This window comes from Muscardinus avellanarius, assembly GCF_963383645.1.
Source record: "Muscardinus avellanarius genome assembly, chromosome: 21".
Classification (NCBI taxonomy): domain Eukaryota; kingdom Metazoa; phylum Chordata; class Mammalia; order Rodentia; family Gliridae; genus Muscardinus; species Muscardinus avellanarius.
The window spans coordinates 2,492,501-2,505,678 of record NC_137807.1 but is presented as its reverse complement, the minus strand read 5'-3'; the positions used below and the strand labels follow the sequence as shown (position 1 = coordinate 2,505,678).

General features: G+C 49.5%; 1 protein-coding gene across 2 annotated transcripts; it reads right to left on the bottom strand.

Annotated features, from left to right (window-relative positions):
* Positions 1-2,192: 2,192 nt before the first annotated feature.
* Positions 2,193-10,878, bottom strand: TMED2 (transmembrane p24 trafficking protein 2; the record flags this gene model as incomplete). 2 transcript variants are annotated; one of them, XM_080717545.1, is made up of 5 exons in its annotated part: positions 10,403-10,878; positions 8,903-9,095; positions 8,499-8,519; positions 4,122-4,229; positions 2,193-2,317 (listed from the first exon to the last, which is right to left on the bottom strand). In XM_080717545.1, the coding sequence occupies exons 1-5, from the start codon at positions 10,847-10,849 to the stop codon at positions 2,193-2,195; spliced, it is 894 nt and encodes a 297-aa protein (XP_080573671.1). In that variant the 5' UTR covers positions 10,850-10,878. The 2 variants fall into 2 exon arrangements, with proteins under 2 accessions (XP_080573671.1, XP_080573670.1); XM_080717544.1 differs by lacking the exon at positions 8,499-8,519.
* Between the last annotated feature and the right edge of the window lie 2,300 nt (positions 10,879-13,178).

The following is a 13,178-nucleotide window of genomic DNA, read 5'->3' as shown; positions in this document are numbered from 1 at the left end:
CGCCACCGCCCCTCCCCGCCTGCCGTCCGCTGCGGCCCTTCTGCCCCCCGCACGCCTCCATTCGGCGAGATGGCTGCGCGCAGGTGCGCCGGCTGGGGCGGTCTCCAGCCGCCGGCGCGGACACCTCCGCTCCGGGAACCTCTGCGCCCCGCGGCGCCCTCCCCTCCCTCCCTCCCGGTCGCCAACCCGCCCGGCTTCGCCTGCCCCCTACAGCACGTGGCATTGATATGCGCACTCGGGCGGGTCGTCTCCTCCATCATGTTCCTTACCCGACGACTCTAGCAAGAACAAACTTGTGAAACGGAGCCGGGGTGTTGACTCACACCCATACGGCAGTACCTGGGAGGCTGAAACGGGATGCAGGCGCAGGGCCAACGTGGGGAAATTGGCAGGGCCCACAGCAACGCAGCAAGAACCCGTCTCGACTCAATAAAGGGCTGGGATGTAACTCGGAGGCCATGGTCTCCTGGGCCAACCCCCGGTACCACACACACACAAAAAAGCTAATACAGCCAACCCCCCCACACACACACACACACACACACAAGCTAATACAGCCAACCCCCCACACACACACACACAAGCTAATACAGCCAACCCCCACACACACACACACACAAGCTAATACAGCCAACCCCCCCCCACACACACACACAAGCTAATACAGCCAACCCCCCCCCCCCCACACACACACACACACACACACACGGAAACTAAAATTAAGTTGCTTCCTTTTCGTTATCCTCATAGAACTAAGTTACAGACATTTATAGCAGCTATAATTACTCGCAAAACAGACATGTCTCATTTATAACAAGGTTAGTATTTAACATGACATGAATTAACCGCCATTAACAAAAGAAAGAATACTGACAGTTTTTAAAAAGAATTGTTTTATTTACTGAACCTGGGGCATATTAGATACACAACCAATTTTAAATTTACATCTTTAATTCAATTTTGAAGTGTTTTCACACGCACAAAAAAAACTGGCAAGCAACAGTTGGCCTAAGGTGAAACACACCTTACTATAATAAACTGTTGCGAGTATTTTTACCCAAGGTTGAAAAATTGTCCTGAACATGAAAACTGTAACAAATTTAAATTAATTATATAAAACTTGTTACTTGTAATTTTCCCCTTGCAAAGAGCCCAAAAAATGTACAAGTAACTATTACACATCTGTCATAACATAATCCTGGATCCTTCCCACACCAAAACCAGACTTGTCTTTAATTTTTAATCCCATCATCATAGATCAAGAGAGTCTTTTCATTTTATATATAACAAAAGCTCACATGTGCCAAAAAAGAAAGGCCCAGGAGAAACAAAAACCCTAGTTTTGACACTGATGTCAGTGCCTCTAAAGCAAAATAGTGGCTGTATATCACTGCAAAGAAACCCAAGAGGCTTCAACCCTTTGGCATCAGGAATCCAGGTTTTTCCAATAATGCACGTGAATACTTCCTATGTGCCAAGAGTGGGAAAGGGGACGTGCCCGCAGAGGAGTGAGCTTCCAAGCAAACACCCAGAGAACTGCCTTAGGAGACTTCGTACAGGTGGGGCAGAAAACCCACCCTTGGAAAAAATTATGTCAACAATTTCAGTGGAGGTACTTGAGTCCAAGGTTCAATGTAAAAATTTAGAGGGAAAAAAGTATATTGGGGTGTCTTATGTTGAAAGCAAAAATATGATAAACATAAAAGCACCCAGCCTGCTAGCAAACGGGACCCAGGCGGGCCAGGAAATGTCAAGGGTCAGACTGCAGCTCAGCTCCCCAGAGCCGCTCGACAGGGTGCTGCCCGGATGACGCGAGCCCCAGGATGAGGGGTCCACAAAGTGCCCTCGCTTTAGTAAAGCACTAGCAGGACTCCGGGAGACCTGAACAAACTGCATTTATGTTAAAAACAAGGAGAGCAAGACATGATAAGCCTCCACTCCCGCATTTCACATAGTGTCAGATCTGGAAGGGCCTGGGCATTGGAGGCAGCTTCAAATACACTTGGCGCCAATTAAGTGTCAAACTTTCACTGTGACTGTCCTAGAAAGCTTTTGTCCCCAGCTTCAATTAATCCTAAAGAAACCTAAGTTGTGGATGTTCAGAAAACATGTAGAAACTAATAACATTATTATGACCCAGGTGTTTGGTAAACAAGTGAATTATGAATTTGGGATCACCAGGAAAAGGCCTTTTAAACAACCCTCCGGACTTCAAAAAATCTCTTCAGGTAGTAGATCTGTCCCAGTGTCATGGCAACTAGAACAAGAGCTTCAAAGAAGGACCAAAGGACCACTCTGCTGTTTGTGTTGTCGTTGACTGTCGAGGAAAACAAATAAACAAAAGTTAACTCGCCAGAAACACATAGGCGGCATAAATCATCTCCTGGTCTTCTCGCTGAATAAGAGTAATATTTTAAGCACCACTGATAGATACTTCTGTCCCCAAGCAACCCAACATAAACAGAGGCAGAGATTTCAGTTTTAAAAAGGCCCTTGCCAGCCAGGCGTGGTGGGCACACTTGTCATCCGAGCTTTCAGGAGGCCGAGACAGGAGGATCGCAGTTCACAGCCAGCCTCAGCTACTTAGTGAGGCCTCCGCAACTTAGTGAGACCCTGTTTCAAAATAAAGAATAAAAACTAGGAGGACGGGGGTGTAGCTCGGAGGTCAAATGCCTCTGAGTTCCATCCCCAGATCTCCCCCCCAAAAAACTTACTGTTTCAAAAGTAAAAGAATAGGCTGGGCACGGTGGCCTATAAAATAAGTAAATAATGTGTACAGCCAGGCGTGGTGGTACGTGCTTGTAGCTTATAATCCCAGCATTCGGGAGGCTAAGACAGGACGATCCCGGTTTGCAGACAGCCTCGGCTACTTAGTGAGGCTCACTGAAACTCAGTGAGACCCGGTTTCAAAATAAAGAATAAAAAATAGGGCTGGGGGTGTAGCTTGGAGGTAGAACGCCCCTGGGTCCAATCTCCAGCCCAAAAATATAGCTAGCTAGCTAAAAAGAGGTATAGACATTTCCCCGGGTGCATTCCCGCAGGTGCCTGTGAGGCCTGACTTACTGGCTCTGTGTACCCGCTCCCTGACCTCCGCGTACTCCTGACTTACTGGCTCTGTGTACCCGCTCCCTGACCTCCACGTACTCCTGACTTACTGGCTCTGTGTACCCGCTCCCTGACCTCCAGGTACTCCTGACTTACTGGCTCTGTGTACCCGCTCCCTGACCTCCGCGTACTCCTGACTTACTGGCTCTGTGTACCCGCTCCCTGACCTCCGCGTACTCCTGACTTACTGGCTCTGTGTACCCGCTCCCTGACCTCCACGTACTCCTGACTTACTGGCTCTGTGTACCCGCTCCCTGACCTCCACGTACTCCTGACTTACTGGCTCTGTGTACCCGCTCCCTGACCTCCAGGTACTCCTGACTTACTGGCTCTGTGTACCCGCTCCCTGACCTCCACGTACTCCTGACTTACTGGCTCTGTGTACCCGCTCCCTGACCTCCGCGTACTCCTGACTTACTGGCTCTGTGTACCCGCTCCCTGACCTCCACGTACTCCTGACTTACTGGCTCTGTGTATCCGCTCCCTGACCTCCGCGTACTCCTGACTTACTGGCTCTGTGTACCCGCTCCCTGACCTCCGCGTACTCCTGACTTACTGGCTCTGTGTACCCGCTCCCTGACCTCCGCGTACTCCTGACTTACTGGCTCTGTGTACCCGCTCCCTGACCTCCAGGTACTCCTGACTTACTGGCTCTGTGTACCCGCTCCCTGACCTCCAGGTACTCCTGACTTACTGGCTCTGTGTACCCGCTCCCTGACCTCCACGTACTCCTGACTTACTGGCTCTGTGTACCCGCTCCCTGACCTCCAGGTACTCCTGACTTACTGGCTCTGTGTACCCGCTCCCTGACCTCCGCGTACTCCTGACTTACTGGCTCTGTGTACCCGCTCCCTGACCTCCAGGTACTCCTGACTTACTGGCTCTGTGTACCCGCTCCCTGACCTCCATGTACTCCTGACTTACTGGCTCTGTGTACCCGCTCCCTGACCTCCATGTACTCCTGACTTACTGGCTCTGTGTACCCACTCCCTGACCTCCACGTACTCCTAACTTACTGGCTCTGTGTATCCGCTCCCTGACCTCCATGTACTCCTGCTCGTGCTTCACCGCCGTCATCGCCACTGCCAGCTCGTTTATCATTTCTTCTAGCTTGTTCTGGTGAGCTACAGAAGAATGTGAAAGATTAGCATACACGACAACCTCTGACACTAGGACTGAATAATAAAATACTCCTTGGAGAAGGGAGTCAAAGGAAGCTGCTTTTAGAAATGGCTCAGACATCGACTCAGACCAGCGACAGGAGCCACTGACGACACTTCATTATCAGAGCATTTTTCTTCTTTTAGATTTAAATTTCTTTATTTAGTGGATTATATTTATATATCAGAGCATTTTTAAAAGTCAGTTTCCAGTAGAGAAACCTCTTTCAGAGTAGGGAACATACTATACAATCCTTACTAACTAAAGGAAAACAACCCTAAAAAATTTCTAGTAAGATGCTGCTGAAATGCGACGTTCACTATGCTAACTACTATTAAGTAAGAAGTTTAAGAGAGGGAAGAAAATAAAAAGGAATGCATGTGTGGTGTTTTTTACTAAATCCTGCCAAGTTCAGAGCACAGGCCTGCAGTTCAGCTATTCAGGTGGCTGAGGCAGGAGGATCACAAATTCAAGGCCACTTTGGGCACATCAGTGATACCCTGTCTCGCCAGGCGTGGCGGCGCACACTTGTAATCCCCGTGCTTGGGAGACGGAGACAGGAGGATCGCGCAGGTTTGAAGCCAAAGAGACCCTGTTTCCATATAAAAAGTATAAGTAGGTCTGGGAGTGTAGCCCAGAGGTAGAAGGGCTTCCAGGAACCCCAGTACCACCAAAATATAAAAAGTGACACTGTGTCTTTAAAAATAAGGGCCGTGGTAGAGCACTTGCCTCCTATGCCCCGAGTCTCAGAGTTCAACCCCCTCCTAGTATCACAAAAAAGGGGGGAAAAGCCCTAAATCCTATAAACAATAAGCAAACTAAAATAGAAATCCACCCTTAAGAACTCTAAGCCAGGCGTGCTGGCACACACCTGTAATCTCAGGACTTGTGAGGCTGCGACAGGAGGATCGCAGGTTGGAGGTCAGCCTCAGCAACGTAAAGACTCTCAACACCTTAACGAGACCGTTTCAAATAAAAACATAAAAAGGACCAAGGGCATAGCTCAGAGGTATAGAATGCCCGAGCTCAATCCCCAATACCAAAATATAAAATAAAAATACGGCTGGGGTGTATTCAGAGGTGGAATGTCCCTGGGTTTGATCCCCACCACAGAGAGAGAGAGAGAGAGAGAGACAGACAGACAGACAGACAGACACAGAGAGAGACAGAGAGAGAGAAACAGACAGACAGACAGACAGACAGACAGACAAGGACAGAAAGACAGATAGAGAGACAGAGATTGACTGACTCTGATTTTAATTTCGAAACAGCCCCAAAACAGAACTTAAACTCTATGAAGCCAAGCAGAAAAACCGTGAGTATACACCTGGGAAAATTCCAACCAACTCAAGTGTGTTCTGTGACAGTAACGATTCCATTACAGTGGGGACCAGCAGGCGTAGTAAGTAAGGACATGCTCAGTTGCACAGGTTTTCAACCAGGTTTCCAGGAAATCATATTCTGAAGAATATGATTTTAGGCAGTGCTGCACTGCAACATTTGACAGACAGGAAGGAAATAGCGCCAGGAAGAAGCCCCAGGAGAGGGGCCGCTGATCCCGCGAAATTCGGCCTCACGTGGGCTCCAGTTTAACTCGTAACAGGAGCACCAGAGCCCCGCACTCAAAGCAGCTGACCTCACCAGCTCCCCGAAGCCCCACGCACTACCAGGAACCTCTGGAGCAGGGTCCCCCGAGCTGCGCTGCTGACATCCGGCCCAAAGGTCCCCTGTGTGCCGGGGAGCTGGCCGATGCTTTGAGGGTACTGGCCAGCAGCTCCCACCCCTTCCCAACAATCAACATTCTCCAGAGACCGGCAAATGTCCCCTGAAGGCCGAGACCTCCCCACTTGAGAACCACTGCTTTAGAGGGCTCAGCGGGACAGCTGCCATCCGCTGGCCTTAGCAAGCAAAAGCAAAGTTAGACATGTGTTAAAGGGTTACTTAAGAAGTTCAATAGTCACGTTCATCAGCCAGTATTTTCTAGCCAAACAGGACCAATATTAAAAAAATGAACAGATACAAAGCCTTTCAGAGTTCCTAACCAAACCTGTAAGTGGCCCTTAAAAATGAACACAGGAGGCCGGGCGTGGTGGCGCACGCTTGTAATCCCCGCGCTTGGGAGGCAGGGACAGGAGGATCGCGCAGGTTCGAGGCCAGCCGTGCTGGCTTAGGAGACCCTGTTTCCAAAAATAAAATAGGTCTGGGAGTGTAGTCCGGAGATAGACGGGCTTCCAGGATTCCAGGAACCCCAGTACCACCAAAAAAAAAAAAAAAAAAAAATGAACACAGGAATCATTTAGTACAATGCTCTGGATTTTACAGAGTTCCAAACCTTTACCTTCTTCACGATGTTAGTGCTCTGCTGAATGCTAAACACCTGAACATATGCTATCATGTTAATGTTATGAAACGTGCTGAATAGCTTCTAGCTTCCAAAGACCCTGGTGTGTGGTGTGTGTGTGTGTGTGTGTGTGTGTAGGGGGGAAGCCAGACATAGTGATGAACGCTTGCAATCCCAGTATTTAGAGAGGACAATCACAGGTTCGTGGCCAGCCTCAGATACTTAGTGAGGCCCTCCACAACTTAGTGAGACCCTGTTTCAATATAAAGAATAAAAAATAGACTGGGCATGTAGCTCAGAGGTAGGATGCTCCTGGGTTCCATCCTCAGGACCAAAAGAAAAAAACTAATGTACAATTGAGCAATAAATAATCTATCTGAACATATGCCGGGACAACTTTTTCATCATTGAACTGCATTTTATATCTAACTACATTTCAGCTTAGAAATGTGAACAACAGTAAGAATACCCTTAAAATACTTTTAACAAGCCAGGCATGGCGGCACACGCTTATGGGAAGCCAAGACAGGAGGATCACAGGTTCAAGGCCAGCCTCAGCAACTGAGTAACAACCTGCTCACAAATGAAAATAAAACGGAACAGGTCTGGGCTGGTGCCCAAAGGGAGAAGTCCCTGGATTCTACTCCCAGTACCTCAAACAAATACTTTTACAATGTTAAAAGTTCCATTTGGCTGGGGTGGTGGCCCACGCTTGTAATCCCAGCATTTGAGAGGCTGAGAACGGAGGACCACGATTTGCAGACAGCCTCAGCTTCTACGGAATGAGGCCCTTTGCAACTTGGTGAGACCCTGTTTCAAAACAAAGAATGAAAAAATCGGGCTGGGTGTAGCTCAGAGGTAGAATGCCCCTGGGCTCCATCCCCGGTACAGCAAAAGAAAAACAAAAAACAAAGAAAGGACCATTTGCAATTATCTATGCTTAGACTTCTTCTTGTCCAGTTACAGTTGAATCTTTCCACCCTTCAGTGTGTGTGTGTGTGTGTGTGTGTGTGTGTGTGTGTGTGTGTGTGTGTGGTACTGGGGGTGGAACCCAGAGGCTTTCTACCTCCGGGCTACACTCCCAGACCTATTTTCTATTTTATTTGGAAACAGGGTCTCACTGAGTTGCCGAGAGCCTCACTAAGTAGCTGAGGCTGGCTGCGAACCTGTGTGATCCTCCTGTCTCAGCCTCCCGAGCGCACCATGCCCGGCTCAGCATTCATTTTTAAAAGGACAAAAATGTTACTATTAAAGGCTTAAAGTGCTCACGTCTGTTATTCCAGTGCTTGGGTGTGTGACACAGAGGATCACAGGCTCCAGGCCGGCTTCAGCAACTTAGCAAGACCCCAAGCAACTCAGGGAGACTGCTTCAAAATAAAAAGTGCTGAGCCCGGCATGGTGGCGCACGCTTGTCATCCCCGCGCTTGGGAGGCGGAGACAGAAGGATAGCGCAGGTTCAAAGCCAGCCGCGCTGGCATAAGAGACCCTGTTTCCAAATAAAAATATAAAATAGGTCTGGGAGTATAGCCCCGAGGTAGAAGGGTTTCCAGGAACCCCAGTACCACCAAAAAAAAAAAAAAAAAAAAGTGCTGGATGTGTACCTCCAAGGTAAGAATGCCCCTGGGTTCAATTCCAACTACAAAAAAAAGTTACTACTAAAATGTCTATCATTATGTTCTCGGTAGTATTAATTTAAAATAACTTGTCAGCCAAATTTTAAAAACCACCAAAACAAGATGGATCTAATGAGTTCTACAATTTTTTTAAGACTAAAAACAAAAACACTCTCATGCCAACACACTGAGGTTAGAGAAAAGGAAAGCAGAAATTAAGACATTAGCAAACAAAAAGACGTAAGAGACAGGAAGCCATCAAAAAGCAATCCACATACCATCCCATGTGTCGCCACCACCTAGAGAAAAGTGTAAGATGTAAACAGAGAGACCAACAAGTAGTTTAGCTGACCTAGTAATGTCTACAATCACACAAATAAAGATACACACCAGTATTACCAAGTCAACAGGGCAACCCAGGACACAAGTCACCTGGATAACCGGGAAAAGCTGCCAGAAAGGGCAGCAGCAAAGAATGAGGAAAGAAACGTTCGCTTTCAGAAACTCTGTTCTTTACGAGAGTTACAGAAGTAAAAACTACACTTCAAAACGGGTCTTTGGATTTAATAACAAGGAATGAAGCTGGAATGAGAAACAGTGCGTGCTCACTTCTGATGAATCAGAGAGAGTAGAATTAAACTGACTCTGGGGACGGGACGCAAACCTACCAGCGCCACCTCACCTTCTGTCTCCATGTCCTGCCCTCTGGGCGCCTCCCCAATGTCAATGGTGAACATCACTATCTTCGGAGTCATGGTGGACATCCTGTTACTAAAACAGAACTTGTACGTCCCGTCCATGTGAGCAGCAAATGTGTATTTCCCACTGGACTCTCGGTCTCCTTTATAAATTCCTTTATTGTCAGGTCCTGTAATCTGGAGGCAGGAGAGAAATATAGAAAGTGTCACAAAAGACTTAAAATCTAAACTTTGCAAGTAGTGTGTGTTGACAGTAAAAAAAAAAAAAAAAAAAAAAATTCCCTACTGTTTAACCTTCGCTGTTTAACCTTCGCTGAAATTCTCCGGGCTCCAATTCCCCCACCCAATGGAAGGAGGGTGGATGCAAAGATTCTCTAATTCACCCTTTCAGCTCTGTCTGCATTTAAATCTTATTTATCCAACTGAAACTCTAACCCTGCAGACACAGAAAACTCTGACTCGCACAGGTCTTGAGACAGTCTCATCTCAGTACTTGGGAGGCTGAGACAGGAGGATCACAGGTTGCACACCAGCCTCAGCAACTTAGGGAGACTGTTTCTCCAAATTAAAAAAACAAAAGTACAGGGCTGTAGTTCCTTTAGAATGCCCCCTGGATTCAATCCAGAACGAGAGAGGGAGGGAGAGGGAGAGGGAGAGGGAGAGGGAGAGGGAGAGGGAGAGGGAGAAGGAGGATAGGAGAGATAAGGGTGGAAGCCAGGCAAGGTTTGATTCGTGCTCTGGAATTCTAGTAGTTGGGAGGCTAAAACAGGAAGACTGCAGTTCGAGAGCACCCTCAACAATTTACCAAGACCTTGTTTCAAAATAAAAAGGGCTGGACAGCCGGGCGTGGTGGCGCCCGCTTGTCATCCCCGCGCTTGGGAGGCTGAGACAGGAGGATCGCACAGGTTCGAAGCCAGCCTCGGCTACTGAGTGAGGCTCTCGGCAACTTAGCGAGACCCTGTTTCCAAATAAAGTATAAAATAGGGCCAGGAGTGTATAGCCCGGAGGTAGAAAGCCCCTGGGTTCCACCCCCAGTGCCACACACCAAAAAGTGATCACAACAATAAAAAAGGGCTGGAAACATGGCTCGGAGGCCCAACACCCCGGGTTTCGATCTTCCCAAGTACGAAACTTCGCGGCGGCGATTCCTCCTCCGAAGCCGGAGCCAACCCGGCCCGCGGGCCGGCGGGGCATCTGGAGGCTCGTGTCGAAGCCGCCAGGACACCAGGGTCGCTTCTCTAAGGAAAGAAAAAACTACGGCGCCGAAGCCCAGCTTCTCACTCCCCCCACCGCTCTCCATCTAACTTTGGCGAGAGTTCCCGCGTGAGTCCGCGGGCCGGGGCCGGCGGGGCGGCGCGGAGCCTCGGGCCGGGGCCGGGCTGCAGCCCTGCCCGGCGGCGGCTCGGGTCCCGGGGCGCCCGGCCCGGGGTGGCGGCCTCGAGCGGGCCCGCGCGGCGCCGGCGGCCCGGGCAGCGCGCCCGCACCTCCACGTCGATGTCCAGGAAGCCGCCCTCGGCCACCTCGAAGATGAGGCCCATCTTGGTGCCCGAGGTGACCCGCTCGAAGAAGCACTCCTCGGCGTGCGCGTCGATGCTGACGAAGTAGCCCGAGGCCGTGGCCAGCAGCGCGGCCAGCAGCACCAGGAGCTCGGCGAGCGTCACCATGGCGGCGCCGGGGCCGAAGCCGGGACTCGCACTGCGGCCTCCGGAGCCGCCGTCGCCGCGGCCGCCGCTGCCTCCCCAGCCGCCGCGCCTCGGCTCCGCCCCTTCCGGCTGCGCCACCCGCGGGGGCTGACGCGGGCGCCGCCGATTGGCTGGCGCGGGCCGTTGCCACGTAACGGGCGTACGGCGGCCGCCGAGGGCCAAGCGCGCTCCACGAGGCCCGAGCTGGACGGCGGCCCCGGAGGGACAAAATCCGTCGTCCGCAATCATCTTCTTCTTTTTTTTTTTTTTGCGTTCAAAGTTTAGGTGGACTTCGCAAAAGATTAATGTCATAGTCTCAAGAGGTTTTCCCTATCCGATGCAATGCTGTTCTAAGATTGTCCTAGGAGAAAGAGTTGGAGGCAGCGATCGCAGCGAAGGGAAGTTGCACACTTGTAATCCCAGATGGAGACTGAAGCCAAGAAATTTGTTTTTGTTTTGGTACTCGGGATGGAAGCCAAGGGGTGATCTACCTCCGAGCTACACCGCCAGGACTCCTAGCTACTTTTTATTCTGAAACAGGATCTCGCCAAATTGCTCATTTTCGTTAAATTTCTGAAGCAGGCTTCGAACCTGCGATCCTCCTGTCTCAGACTCCCAAGTCTCGACATTACAAGCGCGTGCCACCACGCCTGCTGAGCTTCTGCGGTTACTGTTGTTGCTTACCTGGGGCTGGAGGGGGTGGAGATGGGTCCAGACGCGGGGTGGGGTGGGGGGGACCTAGGATGAGGAAAATGCCCTACGTGGTGGACACCTAGGTGTATTTTATTTATTTTTTATTTATTTTTTTTTTTTGGTACTGGAAACTAAACTCAGGAGCATTCTACCACCCAGCTTCACCCCAACCCCCAGTCCTAGTTTTTTTTTGTTTATTTGTTTGTTTGTTTTTTTGAAAGGGGTTCTTGCTAAGTTGCTGAAGGTCTCACTACACTGTTGAAGCTGACCTTAAACAGGTGATCCTCCTGTCTCAGGTTCCCAAATACTGAAAAATAAAAATACGCCCGTCATGGTGGTGCACACTTGTCATCCCAGCATTTGGGAGGCAGAGACTGGAGGATCCCGGTTCTCAGACAGCCTCTGCTTCTTAGTGGGGCCCTTTGCAACTCAGTGATACCCTGTTTCAAAATAAAGAATAAAAGGCAGGGCTGGGGGTGTAGCTCCAAGGTAGAATGCCCCTGGGTTCAATCCACAATGCCACACACACAAAGAAAGTTTGCTAAATTGGGCATAGAGGCACATATCTGTAATCCCAGTACTTGAGAGGCCGAAACAGGAGGATTACAGTTTTGAAGACAGCCTCAAAAAATAGTGAGACTCAGCAACCTGGGGATATCCTGTTTCAAAATAAAAATAAAATTGTACAAGAGGTCTATCTTGGAGGCATATATCCCTGGGTTTAAACCCCAGTACCAAACTAAAGGGAGAGGGGGGTTAGGGGCGTAGCTGAGAAATAGAATACCCCTAGATTCAATCTCCAGTACCACCAAAAAAAAAAAAAAAAAAAAGTGGTAGGCTGAGACAGGATGATCTCAGTTTTGAGGCCAGGGCAGAAACTGAGCCTGACCCTGCTTCAAAATAAGGGGACCGGGTGTGGTGGCACATGCTTGTCATCCCAACATTTGGGAGGCTGAGACAGGAGGATCCGGGTTTGCAACCGGCCTCAGCTACTTAGTGAGGCCCTCTGCAACTCAGTGAGACCCTGTTTCAAAATAAAGAATAAAAAATAAGAGGCTGAGAGCGGAGGATCACGGTTCGCGGACAGCCTCAGCTACTTAGCGAGGCCCTCTGCAACGCACTGAGATCCGGTTTCAAAATAAAGAATAAAAAATAGGGCAGGAGGTGCAGCTCGGAGGTAGAATGCCCCCGGGTTCCATCCCCAGTATCGATAATGATAATAATAATAATAATAATAATAATAATGAGGAGGAGGAGGAGGATGAGGATGATAGATGTGGATGTAGCTCAGTGGTAGAACACTGCTAGGTTCAATCCCCAGCACCCCTTCACACACACACACACACACACACACACACACACACACACACACACACAGACTTTGCTTCCTGCGCACACGGAGCTGACTAGTTTCCTGGAGCCTGGCTTACTACTATTTCACTTTTGAACACTGCTTTGTGGCCTCGATTATGCCCTATCACCTCTCTGAGCCATGTTTTCCTAGCTGTAAATTTGCCCTGCAGATTTAAGGAATTATTTTCCCTAAGATCAGTGGGCAGTAGGGGGCAGTAGTGACCCGATATCATTCTCTGATAGGTGTCAAGCAGGTGTAGCGCCCCTGAGGAGTTTCCTGGTATGATGAAGTCTTGATGCTCAAGGGTCCCTGCCAGAGACAGGTGTCGTGGCGCACAATTGTCCTCTCAGTACTTGGGAGGCTGACACAGGAGGATCACAGGTTCGAGGCCAGACTCAGCAAGTTAGCAAAAGCCACCTGCCCTCCCTCCCTTTCTTCCTGCATATCAGAAGTATAATATACATACCATAAAAAGTCGCCCTTTTAAACCAGGCATGGTGGCGCGCGCTTGTAATCCTAGAATTTGGGAGG